At 37.6% G+C, this 27,593-nt stretch overlaps 1 protein-coding gene across 1 annotated transcript; it reads right to left on the minus strand.

The window, feature by feature from the left end:
- Window positions 1-3,596: 3,596 nt before the first annotated feature.
- On the minus strand, window positions 3,597-22,802 carry si:ch211-57n23.4 (immunoglobulin superfamily DCC subclass member 3). The gene is made up of 14 exons (XM_053613426.1): window positions 22,707-22,802; window positions 15,346-15,657; window positions 13,947-14,091; window positions 13,654-13,784; window positions 13,167-13,304; window positions 12,818-12,976; window positions 8,533-8,698; window positions 7,693-7,943; window positions 7,256-7,420; window positions 6,508-6,696; window positions 4,753-4,869; window positions 4,518-4,644; window positions 4,308-4,440; window positions 3,597-3,809 (listed from the first exon to the last, which is right to left on the minus strand). The coding sequence occupies exons 1-14, from the start codon at window positions 22,753-22,755 to the stop codon at window positions 3,720-3,722; spliced, it is 2,172 nt and encodes a 723-aa protein (XP_053469401.1). The 5' UTR covers window positions 22,756-22,802; the 3' UTR covers window positions 3,597-3,719.
- Between the last annotated feature and the right edge of the window lie 4,791 nt (window positions 22,803-27,593).

Genomic DNA, 27,593 nt, shown 5'->3' on the forward strand with positions numbered 1-27,593 from the left:
ATACTCTTCACACATCTCATTTTATAATCAGGTCGAATTAAAATATGCTATTCTGAATAATGTAAAAAGGCCTGAAAAAAAGGATGAGAAATGGTGAAATCTTGTACCACGATTTCATTACCATCTGAAAACATTTTCATTTGGAATGGGCTGGAAAAATGCATTTAAACAATTTGTAAGCAGAAACATGAAACTTTAAATCTGCTTGGTTCCTTATTATATCGCTCAATTGTTTTCTCATCCCACAGCACTAGTGTCTAACTCTCTTTTTCTTTTTGGTTGGAGACATCTTAGTCTCAATATGTTTAAAGCTTTGGAGTTTAGTTTAAAAGGACATAAAAGAAAAAGAAAGCAATCATTAAACTACAAATCTTTCCTTATTTGGTTCTAGCCTGCTAGCTCTCTACATTTTTTATTTTTTTTACATTTTCATAACCGGTGGGTCAAAAGTGAAATAATTATGGAATTATTTTACTGAAATATAATTTCTGCATTTGGGTTTGGTAAACGGAAATTATGATGAGAATACTCTCAATGTCGCAGGCAGACTATGAATAATAAATTATCCCTTTTAAATAATCCTGTGCTTTTGAAATGTCTTATTTTCTTTGACCCACAGTTTGTCTCATATTTCCTAACAAACATTTTCACATGCCCCTTCCACTGTAATAAAAATAGAAATCAAAAGGGAAGGAAAAATAAAAATAACAATAATAACAATAATTATAATATTAACACTTTGAAAAAAAAAAAAAAAAAAAATCCTGACTCATTTTTCCTTGAGCTACAGGAAGTGCAGCCTTTTGGGAAAATGGTCAAAAAAGAAGTAAGTTCTACAAAAGAACACTGTATTTCAAAAAAGAGAAACCTATCAGTCTACCGCTGGAGAAATCTTGCTCTACAGACAAAATTCAAACAAATATCTCCCTTGTTAGACATATTTTGGTATCATATTTGCTTCTTCAGACACATGGACTGGAGTAAAGTGGAGACTGTTCAAGCTGCAGTAATCATGGATAAACCTTGTAAGACTCATCATGGTTGTGTAGGCAAATCTTTAGCACAGTAGAGCATCTTTAGGAAAGCAGGTGTTCTTCTTTCAATGCAGACCTTAGCCTTCTTGTAAAGCTTTTCAAAAGATATCAGTCACTTTCCTGATAGTTCACCATAAAACAGTCAAATTCTTTGGTTCCATTTATATGTTACTGTAAAAACATAGAATTCCCCTTGAATCTGTTTTGTAAGGTGATCTTATGAAATATGACCATTACTGGCCCAAGGTTTTGCCAACTGTTATCCAATCACAGAGAACACACTTATACGTACATACCACATACATGCATGATTCTGTGCTTTGGTTAAGGGAGTGTTATAAAAGATAAAGTCTATAAATGTTAAAATAGGTACAAGATATTTGGTTACATTATTATTAGTCTACTTATTTGGCAATTTCATTTCTGTCATAAAATGAAGACACAACTTCTCCAATATCAACATAGAAAATCTCCTTGAAAATATATCCCATTTTCATTTTGGTTATTCTTTAAAAATGTATATTATAAAACGGTGACAGTTCCGTGTCAGTCAAGGAAGTCTGAATGAGGATGTCACTGGCAACTGACAGACTGTCAATCAAGGCTTATTCACACATCCTCATAAAGGCAAAAAAAATGTTATGAAGCTTTCGGTTTGCTTCAATTAAAGCACTTTCATGATAACTTCCTTTTGTAACAGGAACTTAAACACAATGATGTATGTTTATCTCTTATCTTAAGGTCGGATGAGCAAAACAAAACAAAAACCATTTTCATTTTTTACATCTTTGGGTATCATAAAGTATGGTTTTCATATCAAAAGCTTTTTTGGAATCTGGTGCCATGCCCATTTGTCCTGAGAGGAGAACATATCAAGGTCCTACATCCGCTAAGTGAACTCAAAACCTTGTCGGCCGTTACCTCACCACCTCCGTGTTCCCATGGCTACCGATTTGGCATCTAAAAAGCCGACCTTCTGGCTTGGTTTGCAATCTATTAAGTGTCAGGTCAGCTTTGGTGCACGTCCTGTAGTCTCCAGGCAGCATATTTCAGAAGGATAGGGTTGAGATGAGTCAAGCTTTTGGTTTTGCAGCATTAAGAAGTGGTACTCCACAGGAAGGCCAAAACTTAATTTCCCACTAGGCGAAAGGTAATGAATAAGGTCCTTACTTTCCACGAAGCACTCTTCAGCTGAAATCTCTTCAGTTGAGTTGAAGCACTTTGGAATGAGACTCCTGTCTGTGTTTACTTTATCTCTTTTTGTCTTTTTCTTTGGAGGCTAGTACAAAGAGACAGGAGTCCTTCATCAACTTTTGAATTTGGCAGGATCCAAGTCACTCTTAGTGCAATGTGACTTTAAACACAGTGCAGAGTGAAGGCAAAAGAAAATGTAAGAAAGCGTTTGTTCTTCTGTTCCATCACTGATAAATTTTGTGCTCATTTCAATGCAGTGAGACAATCAGTCGCTTTGGTCCACTAAGGCGAAATTTTGCGTTAAAAGCAGCAACGATGTGGAATCAAACCAGGGTCACACTCTTCATGGCAGTAACCAGGTGGGCACTGGAGGGTCGCTGGAGCAGGCACTGGCATGGGCACTGGCATTGGCACACAGAGAAAATGAGATGGGGCAGCTCATAAATCAAACTTCTGAGAGTGAGAATGCTAACTGGATAGGAATTATCCAAATTCCCATAATCAATTATTATCTTTTTTTTTTTTTTTTACAGTATTATGTAAATTAATAAACGGATCCTAGATCAGCATTCTTACTTCAAGAAATTTGATCAACCCAGAATCTTTTTTTGGCTGAGGTAGGCTTGCTCAAACAGCAGCAGGCTAACAAGAGCAACAATGGCTCAGACATTCTGAGGTAGCTATCTTTGGAGGTATTCAGCTTTTTGGTGGGTTACTAGTGGAAATAGAAAAGGGGAAAGGTACAGAAAAGGGACCACCTTTATGGTTCCTCCAACTCGGTCTGCCTCAAGGCATATATGATGTATAACAATAAATGTTTTAATCACAAGGCAATTTATTGTTTTTGGTATTACTGAATTAAGGTCGAAAGAGTAGGAAAACTAAAAGATATAGCTAGTCACATGTGGCTAGCCTATTTGGCACACTCAGTAGAGACTATATCAGCCTCTAGCACAAACGGTAAATATTTACGAGGCCTCAGTTTGTATAGTGCAAGATTAGAATGTCTTATTACCAGAGGACACCTTTGCTAGAATGAATTTTGGTTTAAGCAGAAAGTCCTCCGATATTAAAACATAGTTTGGGTTTGGTTTGCTCCAGTGCCACACCTATTTTGGTGCACAGTCCTGACACAAAGCTCTCTAACACCAACATTGTACTGTGGTGTATACTACTTGATAAGGCTTTCAATTTGTGTTTCTGTTTTCAATTAAGCAAACAGGATTTACAGGTATTAAAGCTTTGGATTAAAAAGGTGAATAAGCTGAATTTTGTATTAGTTCAGACAAATTGTTCAGTACAACTATTATTCTGAAGCCCACGGCAGGAGCAGTTAAGCCCTTATTCATGATAGCAGCAGGTTTTTTTTGTGTGTTTTTCTACACAAATGAGATATAAATTGAGGGGGTTCAATGGGGGGCTTTGATTGGCAGGCCGGATAGAGAAACCACAGGGAGGCTGAGTGCTGGTAAAGTGGGTTTAGAGCCAGGGCTAGCCAGTGCCTGCATTTGTGCCAGGCAAACCCGATGAGTGCTGCTCAATAAGAACTTGACACTGTGTTGGGAAAGCCTGGGTTTGACCCTGAAACAGAGGGCAGAACAAAGTCAGTGGGATTCATTTATAGCAGTCACCTAACTTCCTGATCAACAGTCCCTTAATCTTTCTACCTGTGAACTTGCTTCTCTATAATTCTCTTAAGCTGCAATATATTACCATGTCACTTCACTTGACTAAACCTAATTATTTAGCAAAAATCCTGAGAGCCTTTATTAAGCAAAGTCATCAAATCCCCTCAGTCTGCTGATCTGCTAAAAATCTGATATTTCTAACCAGTAGATTAGCTTTTAAAGTATGTCTCATTACATACTGTACATTTACAATTAATGGCCTAGATATTAATTCTTCCTAGACAAGACAAATGTTTTGTCTTATTTTGACATAATGACTGCATATAGCAGTGAACTAGACATAAAGGGAAATTTATAAATGTAATAATATAATATTACTCTGATGAGCAACGAACAGCTGAGAAGCACAGTGGGGCAGATCTTAATGATCCCTTTATGTAATAAGTCTTACCCGAGGCAGAAGTTCGATGGCTTGGGGATGTGGTGGCCCGTGTTTTGAAATGCCATTGTTATGAGCATGGTGTCCTCCATCCTCACCTCTGGGCACAGACCATCTGTCCTGAGTCCCCTTCCTGCAGAGGAAACTAAAGACACACAAGATTTAAAATTTTCCATGTGTGAACTAAAATATCCAAATGATATTTCTATGTAGAAATCTTACCTGCGGCGGTATCCAAACATGAGGAACAGCACACAGAAGATGATGCAGGCCATGCCGATGTGGATTCCAACCACCATCCCTGCTAGTGAGCCCTCAGTTTCCCTACAGTTGCACCTGCTCTCCTCTCCTGCGCAAAACAAAATCCCAAATTGATTTGCATTAGCACACCGTCCCCAAATATTAATATAGCAGGTAATTAAAAAATATCCAAGACATGTATTCCTTGAACCCTTACCAGCACTGGCTTTAGCAGTGGTTCCATCCTCTGCCAGTGACACCAGTCGCTTGGAGCAGTCACTCTCTCCATTGCCATTGTAGGCCACCAGTTTGACTTCATACACAGCCCCAGGATCTAAGGCGCCATCACAAAAACATTAATCACACAAGCCTCTACAAAGATTCCAAAACTCTGAGACATATTTATTGAATGTGAGTCACACTAAAACTATTGATCAGGACTGTATTTGTGCAGGTATCTCCTTGTCTCATTCTATCTTTATTTCACATCCACGTCTGTACTATACTCAGCTTATATCACTGACTTCTTTTATATCCACCTTTTAATGCTAATGTTACCCATGTTTTGTCATTTTTGATTAGTCTTTTCCTAAATATGCATCCTAAATATATAGTGCTCAGTGGCATACCCAGCAGTCCATGAGTAATAGTGTCAGTGTCATAGTATTTTTTTTTTTACTGGTTTGGCTCTGTAATAATTACAAGCACAGATTGCTTAAGGGTATACAAGACAAATGACCTGTGATGGCTGGAGATGATATTAGATGGGCGAATAAAAACTAATATATATATATATATATATATATATATATATATATAATTTGTATAATCAAATGATAGGGCAATGTATTTCTTTCTCACACGCACGCACGCACACACACACACACACACACACACACACACTTAAAGGCAGATAGCTGCATCCATGATTTCTATTTTTTTTTTAAATGTTTCAAATGTCACTGCTGATAATTTTGTACAGATGTGTACATTTGCATTTATGGTATTTGGCAGACGCCCTTCTCCAGAGCAACTTATAATCCACCATAAGACATATATTCACAGCAAATAATCTGGCATAGATGAAAAAAATTAAATGATATACAGTATTGATTTATTATTTTTGTTTAATCTCTGAAAGACAGGTTTAGCACTGTTAGCCCATTTAAACCAGCCACCCTTGCAAATGACTATAATCTTAAATGAAGTAGTGGGTTTAACTATAAATATTACAATTGGTTGAGTATCTTCCCTTATGGTGGTCTGCTTTATTGGCACTGATCGTTCTTTAATCCTCATATTGACAGAAAAAAACAAGACCTTGCTTGTGCATAAAGCAATATTGCAATGACCAGCTAATTATCCAGTGGCATTTGAGGGACGTAAATTGGATGATTATGTACAAAAGGCTACAATTATTACATAATTCCTGTACGTCATAGTCATGGTTTTATTTAAAAGCTAAGCCCAGAGACAAACACTAATTGTCTAACCGGCCAATTTCTTAACAACTGAGCTGCAGATGGTCTTTTCTCAAATTCTGATTGATCTACCCTGCAGCTCAAACAATTTTCAGTTGTCTCATTACACGCCATTACAGTTAATGTGCATAAATGTCATATTTGTAGATAGGAACAAAGACACTGTGTCCTCTAACATAATGATTAGCTTAATAATAATCCATCCATCCATATTCTGTACCGCTTATCCTTAATGGGTCGCGGGGAACCTGGAGCCTATCCCAGGGGGCATGGGGCACAAGGTGGGGGATACCCTGGATGGGGTGCTTAATAATAATAAAACTCAATAATCATACAGTAGCATTTACAGTCATTCATAGAAAGTTACTGTTGTACTGGCTTGTGTTGTATAATGCATGCATAATATGTTATTTACAAGAAAACACACATACAGATATATTCAATGAAACATTTGGTTGGTAACCAAAGCACACAAATAAATCCATACTTACCAAGGTGTGCAATGGTGTGGACATTAGTGTGGCACGACATCTGAACTGGGCCCTGAAAATCTCCATGAGGGACTCGGCGGTAGGAGAGTCGGAAACCCTCAACTTTACCCGGCTTGTTAGGCAGCTCCCAAAGGACTTGCACTGATGTAACATTCACCACTTTAGTGAAGAATGCAGGTGGAGTAGGAACTAAAAAATATAAGTGATAATATAACAAATGTACAGGCAATCATCTCCGGTTCTACAGTCCTGCACTGTTTGGAGAGTTCCCTGTTCAGTGATGCCTGATTCAATTAATTGCCAGATTAATTCTGTATATTAGAGCAGAAAAATCACCAAAAATGAATGGGACTTTGGCCCTTGACAATTGCTGATCACCGGTCTGTATGAAGCTGGGAAAGCAGTGCTACAGTTTTCTGGGTGAAAAGATGAGATTTATATTGATGTTGGGAAATGCAAATCTTTAGGGCATCCATGTGGAACCATCCACAACAGCAAAAAGTGAGTCAAAAATGCAAAAGCTCCTAAGAGAAGTAGATCATCAAGAAAACAGATGCTCAAGCATCTGCACATTTATGTAAGACTTGTGCATCCGTGGATTAATGAAAAATATTCTGAGAAGAGTACACATGTTTATAGAACAATTAAGTAAATCTATAGTCTATTCAAATAAGTAAAATGCAAACAGAAATCTCAGCAACTGGGTTTTAGGTCTTTTGGCATACACAGCAGACAGACAGTTACATACCGCCCCCTAGTGTTGTAGCAACTACAGTGCTGGACTCCTGGCTTGCACCGACAGGAGAGTAGGCCTTCAGGTAAATGGAATAGGTGGTGGCAGGCTCCAGGTTGGTGAGATCATGCTGGTAGGTTGTCTTGCTCACAGCTTCCTGAAGTTCTTTATTCTCTGGCTCTGTAAATAATAAATCATCAAGTACATGCATGGGAATTCAGAGTTTTGATGGAATATAGACAAAACCATGTACATAATTAAAATGCAAAATTTACAATAAACGAATTTGCTCATTTCTAATTTTGACATGGCAAAATACAAGTCTAAAAATGACTTCTGGTGGATAAAATTAAGGGAAACTACAGTTAATGACGTATAACTGTTTAAATGGATTTTGATGTTCAGACAACATGAAGCAGTAAACCCACTGACAGTATCGCAGTATTACTTACCACCCATTTTGCGTATGTGCAACACATATCCGATGATACTGTCTGTCACCTCTATCGGAGGCTGAGTCCAGGACAGCTGCAGGGTGTTTATGGACAGAGGTGTGGCCTTCAGGCCCTGAGGAGAGTCAGGCAGCTCTGTGGCCAGAGACACAGCCAGACGAGCACTTGCCTGGTTGGTACCAGCACTGTTCTCAGCTATGCACTGGTAGATGGCCTCATCTTCAGACATGATACGAGTCACTGCCAGGGTACTGGAGGATATGTTTTTACAGAGATAAGCAGGAAGGAAAGGTGTATGTGCATCTATCTATCTATCTATCTATCTCTCTCTCTCTCTCTCTCTCTCTCTCTCTCTCTCTCTCTCTCTCTATATATATATATATATATATATATATATATATATATATATATATTATTGATCATCTTTTGGTCAATTGTTGATCTACTCATTATTATTATTATTATTATTATTATTATTATTATTATTATTATTACTGCTGTTGCTGTTTTTCTTACTGTTAAGAGTATTATTATGAATGCTACTATTACTTCTTCTACTACTACTACTACTACTACTAAATAATAATAAAATGACACAAAATATTATTTAAGAAATTAGTAGCAGCTCACACAATTGTATGAACTTGGGAATCAATACGTTACCAACTACATGAAACGACTGGAGACTGACATCTTGAGGTGATACGCAGGAATTACCCTAAGCTCGTAATTGGTCATACTACAGCAATTTTAGTTAAGTATTACTCTTAGGTTTATCTAATCCCCACTGTGCATTTTAGACTAATTTTTTTTTAGCGTTAACAGTAAGCCATTGAGCACCTGTTGTTGTTGGTGAGTTTGACGTTGTCTCCAGGAGTGAGGATCTTGCCATTCTTTAGCCAGATGAGATGAGGTTCAGGAACTCCTTGAGCTACACATGTGAACACTGCACTGCTTCCTACTGGTTTAGACACAGACTGTGGCCACTGGATGAATTCAGGAGGAGCTACACAGGAAGCAGATAGCATAAAAAACCGAAATGAAAACATGGATGAGAGGCAAGTCACAACATACAGAGAACAAGCAGAGAATGAGTAATAGTGTGATTAAAAAAAAATGACTATAATGACCTTGTTAACATTTATTGAAATGCAGTCAGGATGTGTGATAAATTGAATGTTGATTTGCACTTATGTTACATGATACTACATCATTATACTGCACACCTATGTAAATGTATATGGGCAAATAAAAAAAGTGAATAAATAAATAAATAATGAAAGGAAACACTAACAGGACCTCAATCTGAATAAGTGAATAAGGAGAAGACATTAATGTGGTGCTCTTGCAGTCTACTTTCACCACAGGGGCTTTGACAAGGGGTTCAAAAGTGACAATGATATCGTATTTGCAGAATTCAGTAGGTTTTGAAATCAGGTTTGTGTTTTTGACAAAAGAGAACTAAATATGAATGAGATTTCCTCAATTGAATCTACCAGCCTTTGATGTCATCCTTAAATATTTGATCTCGAACTTAAATCTTATAAACCTGCTCTGTATCCCGGAGTGCCGTCTGTGGATCGTCCGTCTGCACAGCGGGGCAGATGTGGGTTCATCGTTCCGCATGACACCCCTTCAACGGCCTCACAATAGTCATGCATATATAGAGCTCTCCAGACCCCTGAACCTTGCATCTTATTGACCTATTGACACTAGCTCAGGTTAAACCCCCACCAGACCGCCAACACCCCCACAGAAGGTCCATGACTCTCCAACCCTGGGAAGAGTGTCTGTGGGTGTCCATGGAGGTGTGAAAGGTCAAGGGTCAAAAAGAAGCCTATTTCAATAGAGGACCATTCATCAGTTCGTTCAGTGGAGCCCGTTTTGTAAGACAAAAATATAGATCAGCTGGATGCACAAACACCCTAAAGGGGAAAAGTATAATTGTGTGTCTGAGTTGATTGATTATGGTTTCAAAATTGTGAGGAAATTGGTGATCAAATATATTTCTGATCATTTCACTTCTTTCTCTCAATTAAAAATAATATTTCAGAAAGGCAAAGTGTAACTGGAACCCTACATTAATTATCTGTGTGAAGTCCTAAAATAAACAACACTGTCACATTTTGCGCTATAAAGACTTCAGGTGATTTTAAGAGACATTGGTCTCTAGCAATCCAGACAGAACCATGAAAGAGGGTGATTTAGATCCGCCAAATCACTTTTCCTCTACTCATATCAATACTTCACCCTGCATTATCAACCAAAACCAAAGAATGCAGATGTTCGTAAGGTTGTGAAAGGATTCTTGTCTCTAAGAGTGACACATTTCTGATTTTAGCTCTTTAAAAGTATTATTTTAATATGTTGTATAGTTTGTTATTCCTTATTCATGTGCTACTTTAATTTCTAATCCATTCTAAGCCTGCATTCTAGTTATCATCTATCAGAAAACAAATACTGCATAAGAAAATTTATGACAATTAAAATGGAGAAAATACAGTCAGAATGCAAAATCAAAGACAAATAAAACTCATAGAGAGCCCTTTGGGGGATAGTTACCTGCTCTTAGGCCTGATCAGTTGTATCTTTACAGCTGAGATCTAACTGACAGCTTCACTAAGCTTTCACATCAACCAATCTTTAGAAGAGTATTGATCAGCTTTTCTGTGAGCAAGGAATGAGTGATGACCTTTACTTTGAGCAGATCATTCCACATGCGTATCTGTAATTGTTTTTGGCTTCCAGTCTTAATTTCATAAATTATGGTTTCTAAGAACCCTTACAAACAAGAATACTTTGAATATAATAAAGTTTTGAAATAGTCTCTTGATATTTGAAGGGAAAAGTTATAACTGAAGAAATGATGGTTTTAGCTTTGCATATCTTTTGCATGGGACACTCATAAGCAATACTTAATGGCTTATCTCAAACCCTCACATTCAAGAATAACATTTTCCCACATTTTCAGAGAAAACCTGGTGATCTGGCAGCTGTGGAATCTGCATTATAAAGCCAGTTAATGACTTTGCTATGATTTTTCATATGAAAATTTTTACCCCCAAATATAAAGGAGCTGAATATCAAAGGGTCTGTCACACAAAGCCAAATGTCCCCCTTCCCCTTCCCCCGACACCTTGAACTTCTCTCTGCTGACTCCCAGCTGTGACGAAAACGACCATCCCCATTGCTGTGGCGGTAAAAGAGGGGGCAGGGGCATGGGACGACGGTCACCCTTTCTCATTTTAGAGTCATAAATTCTGCTGGACTCCACCCCTCATTGGCTGTCTGTCAGGCCAGGCTACACCCCACCCCTGCCTCTCTATAACCGCCAGTGGGTCAGTGTCAAAGGTCAGAACTGACAGGTCAGAGGTTAGAGGTGATGGCTCTTCGCACTAAACACACACAAACACACATTTCTGTTGTAACTGACCCTTCTGTCTATTCTTCATTATACCTTGCCATCCAGGCAACTGTTTGGACCAGGACTTCTGTCCAGACCAACATGGGTTAAGTACACAGGGAAGTGTCAGAGTGTGAGAGAGAAAACTTTGTGAAAGAACAGCTATCTCTAATGTTCTCAATCATCTATATTTTGGTATTAGAAATCAACCTGAGCAGGAGGTCATACAATATATCATACAATGTAACAGCTTAAAAAGTCTTAAAAAGGTCTGTCTTTTTAAGTGTGTCTAGTGTGCATTTAAAATTAATAGACCATTATTATAATTTATTGAATTACTGCTAGAAATATATTTCTGGAAGCATGCAGAATGCAAGTCCAGCTGATACTAGAAATTCTGAATGCTTTTGTAAGGTTATACACTGATTATGAAATCTGGAACTGCAAATTATATATTGTATATTTCTCACTTGGGTCCAAAGCCATAAAACTCTTTGTTGTACTCTTACCAAAAAGTCAATCAATAAATTAATGAATATATTAAAGATTAATCCCCATGGCTAAACTGCCAAACCCTTTGTATAAGACAGATAGGAGGGACTATTGATTAATCAGGTTAAGGATGGACACTTGGAATAAAGATAGGAAAAAAACACAGTTGGGTGCAAGGATTTAGAACAAACAAAGCAGTATTAAGACTAATTATATTAGACATAATCTGATAGATTAGTATTTTAAGCACAGTGAATTTGTCCCCATAAACAGAGTCACATACAGTATGACTTTCATCAGTGTTGCAGAAAGTGTTTATAATGCTAGTATCAGATTATGGCCATGTTGTGTGTCCAGTTACCCTGAGGACATCCAATTAGTGAGGGTAATGTCATAGAGAAATATGAGCAGGCTAATATAGACAGTGGCAGGGTGATGGATGAGCCATGTCAGCCTGAGGCACGAAGAGCGAGAATACTTATAGCAGGCTTCATTACCCACTCTGCACCACTACAGTGTCCTCAACTAATGTTGATACCCTTGGTAAATATGAGCAAAGAAGGCTGTGAAAAATTATCTTTATTGTTTAACCTTTTGATCTTTTGTAAAAAATTAAGCTTCAGTGCTTAATTGGCAAAATGATAGTCATGGGTCTCACGGTTTACATGAAAAGTACCATTCCCAGACATAAGTCATAAGACACCATTCCCTTCTGGTTAGGAGTGATAATTGGTGGGAGAGACTGAATATTGACTTCCAACCTCCTGCTTTCCAATCAGCTTTCAAAATGAATCACTAAACACAAGTCAGGTTTCATGCCTGGCCATTTTAGTACTCAAAGTGTCCATACTCTTATTATCCTTACATGCACAAATACAAACATCTCACAGTCATGCTTCACTGCTATTTAAATATTGTAAGAGCAGTGAATTCACAGGAAATCAGTCCTTGGCCTCCTAGGGTTTAAATGTGTACCTTTACAGAAACATAAAGTGTTTGTCAATATGGAGTGAGCTCAATCATCCATTTCAGTGACTGCTTTATCCTAGTAGGAATCACAGTGTATCCTGAATCCAAGGTATCATGCACATGAGGAGAATGTGTTAATCTCCGCAAAGAAAGTAACCAGAGCTCAGATTTGGACAATGGAGCTGAATTAAGTTGCAAATAATTCAAAATCACTAAATGTGATTACATCATGGTAGCTGTTATAGTTATACAGTAACCTACCTTGAACTACCAGCCTGCCAAGAGCTGTACGTCTCATCCTGGTACCAGGACGATTGGCAGCGCACACATACACTCCAGAGTGCTGCAGGGACACGTCAGAGATCATCAGGTTCCCCGTGCCCAGGACCTGGATTCCTTCCACACCTATAGATCTTCCATCTAAAGACCCACACACAAACACAGCTGAACTATAGTACTGTACCGCTGAATTCTAGTATGCACCTCTATAATAGGAGCAATGCTATTGAAAAACAGCAATGTCTGAGGTGATATCCAGCTGTATAATGGTAGTATTATACTAAGATCACATAAAACATGCTTGCTCAGTTGAAAATCTGAAGGTTCTAACCCAGTCTGCTCCAAGACACGATAGGTCTGGGGTTTCCAGTAGCAATACACTCCAAAATGGCTGTCTGATGGACGGTGATAGTGAGATTCTGGGGGCCAGACAGGATCACTGGTTCCTTGTAGATGCGTGGAGCTCCACCTAACAGAAAATAAAAGGGGGGAAAATGTAGTGTATATAGAGAATTCAAAGCAAATAAAATCAACTGTGACATAAATATGACAATATGAATCCTGACATTTCACACATTATTTTATCTGCTGTATTATTTATTCATGATCAGCGTCATAAAATAATAAAGATGCAACATGTCAATTATCATCCAATATTTCAACAGAGATTTCTATGAATATTATTTTATGAGGATATACAGCTCAAACCAAGTGATTAGTGGAAATGTCATGATGTCAAAAGTCATTGGCTACTTATTTTAGATTGTATTCTACCAACATGATTTCTATCTCTTTTTAAATAAGAAATGCTCACTGACCAGTGACGTTGAGCAGGGCTTCGTGGCTGTAGCGGATGTTAGCAATGTTGGTAGCAACACAGCGAAAAACTCCAGCGTCTGACTTCTTCACCCCAGTGATCTGCAGGATGCCCATGGGGAGAAGTGTGTACCTGGATTGGACAGAGAGAGAGAGAGAGAGAGAGAGAGTGAGCAGAAAAAGAGCCTTTGTGTCAGAGGAGAATAGGTCAAATAGCAAAAAATATTGGTTCAAGAACAAAAAAACCCTTTCCATATTACCATATTTCATATTATTTCCATAAAAACCACATTACCTTTCATTTGATGTGCTGATGGCCATACGATCTTTCTCCCAGGTGATGCTGGCCTCAGGAATACTGTTCACCTGGCACTGAAAACGTGCCACTCCTCCCTCATCCACCGTCATGGACTCTGGATGAGTATGAAACTTAGGAAGAGCTGTATGGGACAGACAGACAAGTGAATGTAACTGTTAATAAATGGTATGAGATTTTATACTTGTACTAGTCACAGATGGGGAAAACAAAATCCAATCAAGTTTCATGTCTTTCATGTCACATGTTCATCATATAATTAACCAAACCTTTTATGTTGCATGTAGAGTACAACCTGTATAATTGCATAATCAGTGAAGAGGATTTGAGAAGTGGAACACTCTTCTTTAGGAAAAGGCATGTTTTGTTCAATGTGCATTAAAGGTAAAACTTTAGAGCGTTATAATTGTGTTATAGTTACAAAGTGTTATATAGTTGATATTAGCATGTGTAATATGGTCAATTACTGTACATGATTTTCTATACAAGACGCAAGATGTTATATTAAAAAATCTTACTGCCCTTTACGACACATTTCCATAATTGTGTGATGGAGCTTTCATTTCATGAGATGGAAAGACAGGTAACACTGAGGAAGTTAAGACTGAAGTTGAATGTCAATACTAATATAACTTATTAAATCAGTTGTGCGACATTTTTGACATGACACTTGACTAAAAACATGAGAATTGTGGGAACTTTCGGTTTTGCCAGTAACGCTGAATCACAATTAATAATCTTTAGTAAATGCTTGTTAAATAAATGCATTTATGGAGAAGCTTCAGTTTGGGAAGTTTGAGTTTAAGGCAGTCATGATCAGTATGGCAAACACCACTTCAATATGTCCTGATCTGCAAAAAAGAACCGACTCTACTGGATGAACTAAAATGCTTCCTGGAACTACAGCCCAGGAACTAAAATCAGCCGTGGTTACTTTTAGCAGAAGTTTCTGTTGTAAAAATTAATGTATAAAGCTCATTCTAAAGTGTCATGCTCACAAAGGGTCAGTATAGTCATGTACACAATACAGAATAGTGAAACCGTACACTTCAATACCAATAAATTTGCAATATGCACACATAGTATCTTTCTTTGTCATTGGGGTGCTACCCTCAAGTGTACATCTTTTCTACCTTTAATACATATGTGCATATAGTTTACCTTTTAAATGATTTCAGGTACATAAATGTACCATTATAATTTTTAGAGTAAAGCTTTAAAAATGTGTACATTATTTGCACATTTCTAGGTAAAAGGCACACTAAAGGTACAAAATGTATACGCTTTAGGGTACCACTCCAGCAACAAGGAAAGGTAAAGTTTAGTACCTTTGTTTCTGTGAGTGTATGATAATGGCATATTTATCTATCCCACTTACATGCCAGCTGAACACGGGCCTTACGGCTGACCAGCATGCCGTAACGGTTCTGGGCAGCACAGTGGTATTCTCCAGCATCAGTGGAATCTCCATCTCGTTTCTTCTGGAAGCTCCAGATCAGCAGGGTACCATTGGACAAAACTGTGGTCCGTGTACCAGCTACTGTAGGCACCGGTTTCCCATTCTTAAGCCACATCACAGTGATGGGTTCCTCACCCTCCACCCGGCAGTCCAACATGAGCGGTCTCTCCCTTACAGCAATCACATCACTGGGCTGGAGCAGAAAGGCCAGCTCTAAGCCATGACATACACCTGACCATTAGAGAAAGAGAGAGCTGGTTAGACCTCAAATGTAGAAAATTGTGACATTGGTATTATAAGGTTCTACCTCTCATTTGTTTTTAGCTCGGCTAGAACCTTATAACACTAAGGTCACAAAATGAATGTGTTAACTTGCATTGAAAATTCAATAGTATATTAGAATTTTATTTCTAATGTGATATGGAGAGCATGATTGCTTATGCTGTATTAAATGATTAATGTTTAGTAGTCATGAGTATTATTAATTGATGACATTAGTTCTTAATTACAATGGAAAAATGCATTGTTATGGAAAAAAGGTGATATACCCAACCATGAAAATAAAATAAACTACCAGACATAGAGATCGTAACATCCCCTGAGTTGTTATAATGTACTGGACAAGCTTTATTAACATAAGCCAACTACTGAAATACTACATTGTATCTTCACAGGTAGTGCACATTCTCAAATCCGCATACTTTATGATACAATACTCGTATGAAAACCTGTACCTGTCTAATTCACTGCTTTATTTCATTTCAGTCTTTGTTAATGGAGCAATTGCCAAGTCAAATTCACTGAAAGTGAACTCTTACTTGGCCAATAAAGTTATTTCTGATATATACATTTTAATAAGAAAACACTGGAAAATATTATTTCTTCTCCATACACCTCATTCTGCTTGTTACAAAGTAAATGGGTATAAATGAAAATAGTAAGATTCTACACCAGCTCTATAAACAAAGCTTTCATTCCTAACTACACTGCCTTGACTGCAAGATTGAGGTGTTACATTGTCAATATCCCCTTTAGCTCTGTATCATCAAAATAAGCCTGGCTATAACAATAAGGCCAAATGCTGTGTGGCCACTGAACCAAAAAGGTCTTGACAAAGACAAAAACAGACCCAAAGAGTTGTGAGGGTTACAAGGTCAAGTTAAAGCAGCCACTTTTGGGTAAGCCCACCCTGATGACAATAGCACTGTGACAACTCCCTTTTTCCAACTCCCTAAAAAAAGCGGCAATCAACCATCAGGAGCCATCAGCTCTTCTCTAAGATTGGGCCATCTGCCCCCTACTTATGCAGACCCCCACCCTTCCATACCCCCACCCCAGACCCCATTTTCCTTTCACTCTGACTTGGAGGTGACTTTCCCATGCCACTCGCTAACCCCAGTCCTCTCTAAGTGTCAACCTTTACGCTATGGCTCTTTCCTTCATTTGCTTTTCTTTTCAGAGGGACGTCCCAAGACTCCCGTCCACACGTATGCCCCATAGTGACCCAGGGAGATAGCCATTGCTTTAGTCCCAGCTGTTGTTGAGGTCTTGAACTTGCACTAGAAAATGTGAAGTAGGGATCTGAGGCTTCTGGACACAAATAACCCCCAACCCGGTATGCACATTATGCACATCACAGCTCCAACAACTGGCCCTCGTAAACATGCACCTGCTTTTTAAACCTTATAATGTGAACAGCAAAACATTTACCAACAACAATTAAGTCTTATAAAGCACATCAGTTTTATTGCAATTAGCACAGCTCTATGTATTATTTGCCCATATTGTGCTTTACCACCCCGCTAGCGTTGCACTAGTTCACAGTAGTGAAAATACAATACTTTTTCAATGCATTCAAGTAGTAAATAATGCTTGGTGTTCACATCAAAGTCAGACTTATGATATTGTATAATCTCTACATGACACAGGATCTACTCTCATTGCCACAGACAGTTCATCATACTCTTTCCCTCTGTGATGATGTGTCACACTCAGCAGATGCAGAAAGCCTTGCTCAGCTGTGCTGTGCTGCCTCCAGACCCCTAGTCCACCCCCCACCTGCCTAACGTGGGATAATATAATTTAGTGGTGACTTGTGGGGAAGGGAGGTTATGTCATAAGCTGGATTCAGTAAGTCCATATAAACACATCACATTGTCCTGAGATGCTAAAATTTAAGCACTGTAGTACTAGCATGTGCAATAAGTGTATCCAATGATCCTTATTTGTATAAATTGGACCTCAATGCATTATATTTTAAGGAGTATTTTGGTATCGTGTATTGAAGTGATATTTTAAGTTTCCTTCAGACAAAATTGGCTTATAATGTACATGATTGAGTGTTCAAGTCTGAGGAGGAATTCATTTTCAGTCACAGTTAAAGAATAGTGAAAATGAGATTCTGCCGCTATTGTTAGTGATGTCCAGCTCAGCAGGAGTCCTACACCCATCCCCACCCCTCGAATCATGCCCCCATCCCCTAAAGGGTCATGAGAGAGTTGGCTAGAGGTGAATGGTAGAAGTGGGGGCTCATGACGAACAGAAAGTGTCCAGTCACCACAGCCATCTCTATCCTTCTTTTAGTTTATTGTCTCCACTTGGGGTTGGCCCTGAACTTCACTACTATTTTGGTGGCCAGACCTTGCACTAAGCTTCCCCATCCCCCAGACAAAGAACTTAACTGGGTCTGTACACCCATCAAGGCAAACATAAGCAAATCTTTTCACCGAATTCAGCCCAATTGTTTTGTTTTTGAGAGTCAGTAAAAACAAGATGATGGGAACGGCTAAGAAGACGGAGGTTCTGCAAATTTGATTTGAGGTTCTGCTTTTTCATTACTTCATTACTAAAATGACTACTGTTAGAGTTAAGTTTATAATGGTATTATATTTCATTTTCTTTAAACTCACGTTGCATTTGACTGTACAAAAGTTTTTGAAAACCTGGAGTTTCTTGTTACAGTTTAATCACTACTTTTGCCACAGAACAAGCAAAATGATACAGAATAGCAATTAAATAAAGAAACCTAAACCTTTGTGGAACTTGTTATTTTAACTTATTAACTGGTCACTCTCGGATGCTAATGGGACTCTATATTAAAGATAGATAAAATCTCATAGACGGTGCAGGTATTAACTGTAAAAGATAAATATGGGTTGTGCTACAAGTACCAAATTAGAGTGATAATTAGAGAAGATTTTGGCCTTTCCAATTTGATTAGATCTAGATTTTTCGAACTTAATTAAGCTCTTTCTAATATTTCTCAACTTACTAACCATTTACTAAACTAAACATTTCACGATTCACTTATATTCCATTGTTCAATTTTCAGATTTTTAGGATATTTAAAATGAGTTCATTTAAACAAAAAAGCTAAAATATAGTATGTTCAATAAAGTATATACTATACTATATATAAAATTTTGTTTTAGAACGTCTGTGCTTGGATATGCAGAGTGCATGCTGATGTTAAGCGCATTATTTCTTTATGGTCCGCTTCCACAAGAGTAAGTAGATCTGGTCATTCAAACTTGGCCCCTACTTACAAAATGTGTTACAAGCCTTTGAACGGAATTCCAAATGCATATGCACATTCACAAATTCCTTCCCCTCCCCTTCTTCGTCCATTATGTCAATGACTGCAGCAGGAGCTGCAACACAAACAATGGCTGAATACAAACCTTGGGGGAGGAATTGTAAAGGAGCTGGGAGAAAGAGGGAACTCGCCGGGCTCCGTGCAACGAAGTGGCCTGGAACTCCTTCTTTTGTCCTAATAATGGGAGTTAAACTATCCCAAGCTATGACTGCCACAAGCTCTTTATCAGCGTGCTGCATTAGCACCCCTCTGTGAGCTAGCAGGGAGGCCAGACATTTATTTTGTTTAACAGCTAATTGTCATTAGCTGGCATATGCCAAGTTCAAAGCCATGTAAACACCCACAGTTTCCGACTGGGCCAGGAAGCATGTGTGCTGTGTTCGTCACACCTCTTTGAGTGTGCTAAAATTATTGCTCCCTATTGTCTCAAAACGAAATTAGTGTGTCACTTCATTAAACTACTTTGTTTCTATTACAACTGGCAAAACAACAATATATGAACTAAAAATTATATTATTATATTATTGATCATGCCAGTTTATGTAAACTAAGCAGGTGCCAGTGATGTAAACTAAAAATGTTTTTGCTGATTGGATTGGATTTGATGCTTGACACTCTCTTTGTAAAGGATTTGTCAAACCACAAACCTTTAGCTTGGATCAATAAGCAATATTCTGTAATTGGGGGAGGACAACACATTGCTTTGGTCTCCAATCTGTAATCACAGGGGGGATGGCCAACAGAAAGCACCTGCACTTCCATTAATCTCATTAAATCTAAAAAATGAACCAAAGTGTTCCGTTACTGCAATATACTGTTTTTAGCACAATAAAACGTACATTCACTTATTATTTGCTAGACATCAGGAAGAATTTTTTTCCTTTGGGTAAAGGTTTCTGGATATGTATGCATCTAGATATGTAACTGAGTATGTCATTTATCAGTCTGAACTTTCAGGGTTGTTTATTTTTTTTATAACTATATTTGTTTAAATGGCCCAGATTTGGAACTACTAAAAAGTTAAGCAGAATATAATAACTCATTACTTAATCTGCTGGTTGGACTGGGTTTGGTGGGTGGTATTTGGACACTCCAACACTACTAAACTACTAAAGATTACTGCGTATTAAAGATGACCAAGCTGCTTCATCACTAAAGATTGTGTTAACTACAAACAAGAACATGGTCTAACAAGTTGTTTAAATAATATTACAATTTTGCTGTAACATTTATATATATATATATATATATATATATATATATATATATATATATATATTTATGACTGTTACACGGTCTGTTCATGATTCTTCACTAAATTGAAACAGTTCTTGTGTGTAAAAAATGTCAAATAAATAAATAAATTATGGAGTGTCCTAATACAAAACCTCTGCCCCATCCCTTGTTAAAATCAGTGCACTGTTCAACACCTCAGTGTTCAGGTTAAGATGTCTCACTCTGAATGAAGTACAATCACTGTATCCACAACTAGAAAAGTAACCACAAGAGTTAGTGGCATGGATGTAAATAAGATCTCTACATAAGATACAACCCTTATAAAGAGGGCAACTTGTGTCTAGGCCTGTAGGTTACACGTGCAACAGAAATCCCTACAGGAAAGTGTATTAGAAAGGGATTAGATGTACAGATCCATGCTGTGATGTGACCAACACCTCAGGCTCATAATTGTACCTTCAGCAGGATCGAGCCCTGCAGGATTACCTTAAACCCACCAGTGATAGAGACGTCACCCACCCACCTCTGGTCCAGACCTCCGTGGTCTAATTCACTCCTATTGTAGCATTGTGGATTAGCTAGAGGGGTGTCTTGTCTGAATTACTGGGATCTAGTACGCTTGCCTGGAAATTGAGGTGCACCCAGCAAGAGAGGAGGGGAGGCTGAACACAGTCACAGGCAGCTGTGAAGGGGTTACCCTAATACTCACAGATGCACACATGCATGTGCACACATGCTCTAATAAAGGTTTCAATCTAAGTCAGTCTCCCCAAAAGGCCTGGCCAGTGTTATGGAGATGAGGGTGTGAGGTTCAGGTCAGAGGGGGTGGAGAAAACTGGCCACTATTGTCCCCATGGCTCTTTTTTTTGGGGGGGGGCCCTTCTTTGGACTGCTCCACTGATCAGATGGGGGAGTCCTAGAGGTTAATGTCACCAAGGTCATCATAAGACCTCTTTAAAACCACAAGTCTACCTCCTCCCTCCTGGGACTCACCAGCTCCTTCTGTTCCACTACTTCAGCACACCGTTTATTTATGGCTATTGGCTTTGAATACACACCACCAGATTCAAAGAAATAAACATGAACTTTAAAATAAACTTCTTAATCCCATGTCTAGTTTAATATAAGGCTGCCAGTAAAAGTGCAGGCTGCCAGTAAAATTTGCTTTTGCAAAAAAACAAAAAAACAAAACAAAAACAGTTCTGGGTTGATAATAAAAGCATGTTCATTTCAAAAGAATTTTAACTTTCTTTCAAAAGAACTTTAAATACTATATGCAGTTTAATATAATTGGAACCTGGTCTTTAAAGAAGTAACATTCCGAATGGTGCAGGATGCCAAAAAATTTAATTTTGCATAAAAAATAATATAGGAAATGAAGGATGTCTGTTTCCAAAACCTTCTTTGGTCTAAAATAGTTTTTGGATGCCAACTTTTTAATATCATGTCTAGCTGAATATAATTTCCACTCACTCTTGAAAGGAATAAACTTCTCAAAGTTTCAGGCTGGCAGTAAAATCTTATTGACAAAAAAAGGTTCCATAATATATTCTTGGTGGATAATAAAAGCATTTAATTGAACCTTTTTGGAAGCCTTTCATTTCAAAATGTGTCTCTATCCAAGTTCAACAAGGCTCTAAGAGTTTTACAAAGTGTAAAGCAATCTTAAATAACAAATAACAAGTGTGTAACTTTGAACCTCGGAAGTTTAAACTGTGTAAATTCTGTATTATAGCTTACTGATTCTCACACACCACCATCAACAGTGAAAACTGTGACTGTTTAAAAAAAAAGGTCTATTCATTTTTGCAGTTAAATCCACTAGAAAGCAAAACTGTCCCTACATGACCTTAGTCACATCCATATATCATCATTCATTACAGTGGTAATGTTTTCGTTAAGAAGGATAAGAAATAAACAACACCAAAAATAAACTTTGGACACCAAAAATTGTCTAGAAACATTTTCAATTTCAATTTTCAACACTATGTGCACCTTACATGAAACATTTTTGTCATAATGGAAAAACTTACATTCAAAATAATAAAATTGTTTTTTGAACACGTTCCTTTATTGTCCAGTATAGCACAATGAATTATAACATAATACTAATTCTACTATTGGAGCACTACTATGTTACTATTGTTTATACTTATTTCTAATAAAATATCAACTAGGGTGGATTTACATTAGATTTACAAGTCCAACACAACTTTCTAAATGAATCTCTAAGCCAGTTGTGCCAGTGATCACAAATGTCTGTCAAAGTGTGATAAAGTCTCTAGAAATGAAACTTTTGCGCAGATAAAGACTCGTGTATACAGGACAACACACAGCTCGGTGAACACAATAATACACAGATGTTGTGACGTCACAGTTAGTTATGTTAGTTACAACTAAAAACACTGGGGTCTAAACTGCAGAACTACTATAAAGTCATGATACTTACATGAACAGGTAAATGTCAGTATACAGGTCAGCAAAATCCGTGGCTTCATATTCACGTAAATCCAATCACAACAGGAAATAAACTTCTTTGGGCTTGGAAACGTGGAAAAAATAAATAGTCAAACGCGTTATTGACCTACAACGCTCGCGCAATTATTGAATTAATTATAATATTACGTCGGGTTTTTTTTTTTTTTTTTTTTTTTTTTATTAAGAAAATATTTCTAGTTTGGCGCAGTAGTCCAGCGGAGGGCTGCTGCTCATGTCCAAAGCCACCGTCAAAATGCTCTTTGGCTGTATGACTGCGCGAAACGAGCCGCGGACATCAGTGACCCAGTGCGCATCTCCTGCCTTCCTGCTGTCAATCACACTGCAGCGACCGCGCGCTCTGACAGCTCGCGCTGCGGAGAGCCAATCACAATCAGCTGGGCCATCAGGGGCGGGGCTTTAAACCATACTCACGCGCAGATGTTCATTAAGGCAGAGCTCCCCTGTTTTATACATATATATGTTTTATACATATATATATATATATATATATATATATATATATATATATATATATATATATATATATATATATATATATATATATATAGATAGATAGATAGATAGATATGCACACACACACACCACACACACACACACACAAACATATATATATATATATATATATATATATATGTATATGTTTGTGTGTGTGTGTGTGGTGTGTGTGTGTGTGTGTGTGTCACTCATCACTTCAAGGCTTTTTCAAAAATTATTTGAGTCGTTAAGAATTTACAGATTCTAAAAGGTGTTTACCTAATACACTTTTCTAACAGGGGAACACTGCATAGAACCTTTAAAGCAGGGTTATTCACTGTCCTCTTACATAACATTCTTTGCTACTGTAATAATTCACTTAAGTAAAAGTAAACTGCTATATTTTGCTTAAAATTTGCATATATTGTCTTTACATTGGATTACAGTCCACACAGGGATTATCCATCTACCGCTTACTCCTTTATTATTATTATTATTATTATTATTATTATTATTATTATTATTATTTATTTATTTATTTTTTTTTATAAATAAGACATTTTAAAGTGGTTATGTTCTGTTTCATAGTGGGGCTTAATGTTACAACTTTTGACTACCACCATGCACAAATGAAAATTTGACACACTTATCTCAATCAGCAGTTGCCTTCAGTTGTATTTAAACATTCTGTTTTTGTGCACGTTTTTAAAGAAAGCATGTTGTCAGTTTCGTAACCAAACAAGAGATAAATAAATTGAGAGAGAGAGAGAGTAAGAGAGAGAGAGAGAGAGAGAGAGAGAGAGAGAGAGTCTGAGAAACCTCTACGTTCTCTGTTGTTTCTAGACCTGTGAATAGTCAACGGGCTTCAACTAGATAATTTACATTAACACACATGTCTGGATGAGTCATAACAAAGTACTGGAAAAAAAATTTAGCAGCACCAATAAACAAATGCAAAAAATTGGCCATAACTCATCGACTCCAGCACGGCTTCTGTAGCAGAATCTCTGTTAGGTTTGCTGGAGTACTTCATTAGGTCCGCCTCCAGACCACAGTCCGCCAGTCAACAACCCTTACTTTAAGGGTTCCTTTAACTGGACAGCTGAAAAACCCTTAAGGTTTATAGGTTTAATTCTTTTTTTCAGAATAGTACGCATGATGACCTGTCCCTGATATGTGGAAGAATGATGGAAAGATTAGGAGTTTAAATCTCTGCATTGTCAAGCTGCCATTGTTGGGCTCTGGAGCAACATCGTCTCAACTGCTCATGGACTGCTATAACGTATCTGCCGCCGTGTTTTATCCAAGATGGACTATGGAAAGAAAATAAATAAATGTTACTGTACACATGTAATGTACATGTATAATGACAATGATAGCTGTATTATTTAAATATAGTTAAACAAATTAAGTCTCATGAGAAATTAAGTTCAGGAATGAGGAACCTATATATGATTTAATGAGGGTGTTGTGTTTGGATTTCATTTAAATGACCAATGAAGTGCTAAAAAGAGATTTAATTGCTAATCTCTCACTAACCCCATTTTAACCTGCAGTATATTTAATTCAAATTTTTGTGCCTTTCATAACTGTGCCTTTCATAAATAAGAAGATGGAGCTTTAAGAAAAATCCAAGGAAACTTCACAAAGCCTGTGACCCTGAAAAGGATAAAGCGGTATAGAAAATGGATGGATGGACTTCACAAAGATAGCCTAGTCATAAAAAAAACCCAACACAATACAATTGTAATACATCATACACACACAAACGAGTGTCTTAGCACTTATCACCTTTAGCACTTATTTTTACAATAAAGGATATGTGATGTGATTTTTAAAATACAACAAAGCCTACCTTTGACTGATATATTTAACTGATTACAAAGCCAAGGAAGGATCGAAATTTGTCATTTTCATCCAGAGACCTTGACACATTACAGTTCAACAACAGAGATGAACATTTTTGTGTTTTCCTCCATTATAACCCACTTGTGTTAGCTCATGAGCTGAATCATTAGGATCTACATCTTTGCATCTTCCCTACCTGAACCTTCATCCCTCTCTTTCTGTTTCCATGTTTCCCCATTGCTAATCAAATCCCCCCTCTCTATTTTAAAATAGTGTACTGTTTTAATAATCTTCTCATAGTAGAAAAGACACATACACTCATCAAGCTCTTTATTAGGAACACTTGTACAGCCAATTGTGTGGCAGCAGTGCAGTACATAAAATCATGCAGATACGGGCCAGCAACTTCAGATAATGAGAATGAGCAGTGATTTTAAAATCAGTGATTTTATTGGTGATGATTTTTGGTGCCAGACATGCTGGTTTGAGTATTTGTATAACTAGTATTTAAAACACAACAGCCTCTAGAGTTTACTCAGAATGGTTTAATAAAGAAAAAAACATCCAGTGCATGGCAGATCTGCGCATAAAAACGTCTTGTTGATGAAAGAGGTCAATGGAGAATGACCAGACTGGTTTGAGCTGATAGAAAGGCTACAGTAACTCAGATAACCAATCTGTACAATTGTGGTGAGCAGAAAAGGATCTCAGGATGCACAACATGTTGAACCTTGAAGTGATTGGGCTACAACAGCAGAAGACCACACCAGGTTCCACTTCTGTCAGACAAGAACAGAAATCTGAGGCTGCAGTGAGCACAGGCTCACCAAAACTGGACAGGTGAAGACTGGAAAAACTGTTATCAATTACATTATATCAGCTATAAACAGTCATTCCCCCACCAGCCTATTCTTTCTCTCTTTTGCAGTTAATAAGACAGGTTCTTAATAAGACAAATTCTTTGTGCTAAAGACTCAGAAAAATGTTACACAGCACTGACACTGAAGACTACTGTTATCACTTATTAGAGAAGCTAGAAACAGTTATCCCTTCACTTTCTCTTGAAGTTACTTAAGATAATTAAGATATAATTAAGACAAAGAAAATGCTGCTTGCTACTGAGAAACTGCAAGATACAAAGTCCTCTGTCTGGAAGACTTTCCCATGGTGGAAAACATAATGGAACCGCTGCAGTTCTGTTACAAGGGTTCTGACATGACAGGCTCCTTCTATAAATGTTAAACAAACATCTCCTTATTTAAGCTTCACATATCAATAATTATACATTTAATTTGTTAATAACATGTTTTTCCCCCATTTGTTAGCTATTAGATTTAGATTATTTGGAGTGTCCACCAGTGGGATTGAGTTCTTACTAGAGAAACAATAAATTATTCAAAGAAACATGTTAATATAAACCTGTGATTTGCTGTTGTGGAAAATGAATCAACACCTTCTGACCTATCAGATTCGACAATTCAACAGCACTGTAGTATAAGGGAAGCATGAAAAATGAAGTTTATATAACTATATCTTTAGCTGATACTGTTGTTGCTCGTCTACTCTCTATTTGTTCTATTTTTTGTGCATAAAAAATATCTGTTATTGTTGGATTGCACTACTGGATGGTTTGGGGCATAAGAAGACAGACAGGCCATTATTGTATAATGGTGCTAATCCACTTGTGTGGTACAAATTAGCTGCCTGTCACAGCTAATTCTATTAGCTTTTATTAGCACAACATTTAAATATGAATAGGTGCATGCTGAAATAAAAGACTTACAACTTCAGAGGGCCAACCTCTTAAATTATAGTCAATGAGATGATTTGACAACCTGTGGAACTGCCAAATAATTAAAAAAAATCGCTCAAATGGCTAGGTGTTTTTACACAAACTACATTCTTTCATCTTCAGTAACTGTCTATCCTGGTTTATCCTGGTTGTGGTGAATCTGAGATACACACTGAAGTCCTGCATACTGCAAGTCCATCACAGGCCACCATGCACACATATTCAAACACTTATTAATGCCTAGGGCAAACTAGCATAACCAATTCACCTCCTGGCTCATAAAATAGCTTGGGTTTTACTTCATTTTTGTTAAAATCATTAGAACTTTACTGATAAATACAGCAAAGCAGTTCTACACTGATAAGCCATAACATTAAAACCAGCTGCCTAATATTGTGTAGGTCACTCTTGTGCTGCCAAAACAGCTCTGACCTGTTGAGGCATGGACTCCACAAGACCTCTGAAGGTGTGCTGTGGTATCTGGCACCAAGACGTTAGCAGTTGATCCTTTAAGTCCTGTAAGTTGTGAGGTGGGGCCTCCATGGATCAGACTTGATTGTCCAGCACATCCCACAGATGCTTGATCAGATTGGGATTTGGGAAATTTGGAGACCAAGTCAACACATTGAACTCTTTATCATGTTCCTCAAACCGTTCCTGAACAATATTTGCAGTGTAGGGGGGCACATTATCCTGCTGAAAGATGCCACTGCCATTAGGGAA

The sequence above is a fragment of the Ictalurus furcatus genome, chromosome 24, assembly GCF_023375685.1.
Source record: "Ictalurus furcatus strain D&B chromosome 24, Billie_1.0, whole genome shotgun sequence".
NCBI classification, from domain to species: domain Eukaryota; kingdom Metazoa; phylum Chordata; class Actinopteri; order Siluriformes; family Ictaluridae; genus Ictalurus; species Ictalurus furcatus.

Coding starts and splice junctions, on each gene's coding strand:
- si:ch211-57n23.4 (XM_053613426.1), bottom strand. CDS start 22,755: ATGAAGCCACGGATTTTGCTGACCTGTATACTGACATTTACCTGTTCA. Junction 8,699..12,817: donor TGGCAGGCTGGTAGTTCAAG/GTAGGTTACTGT, acceptor CTTCCTGTGTAG/CTCCTCCTGAATTCATCCAG. Junction 3,810..4,307: donor CCATCGAACTTCTGCCTCGG/GTAAGACTTATT, acceptor CCTCTGTTTCAG/GGTCAAACCCAGGCTTTCCC.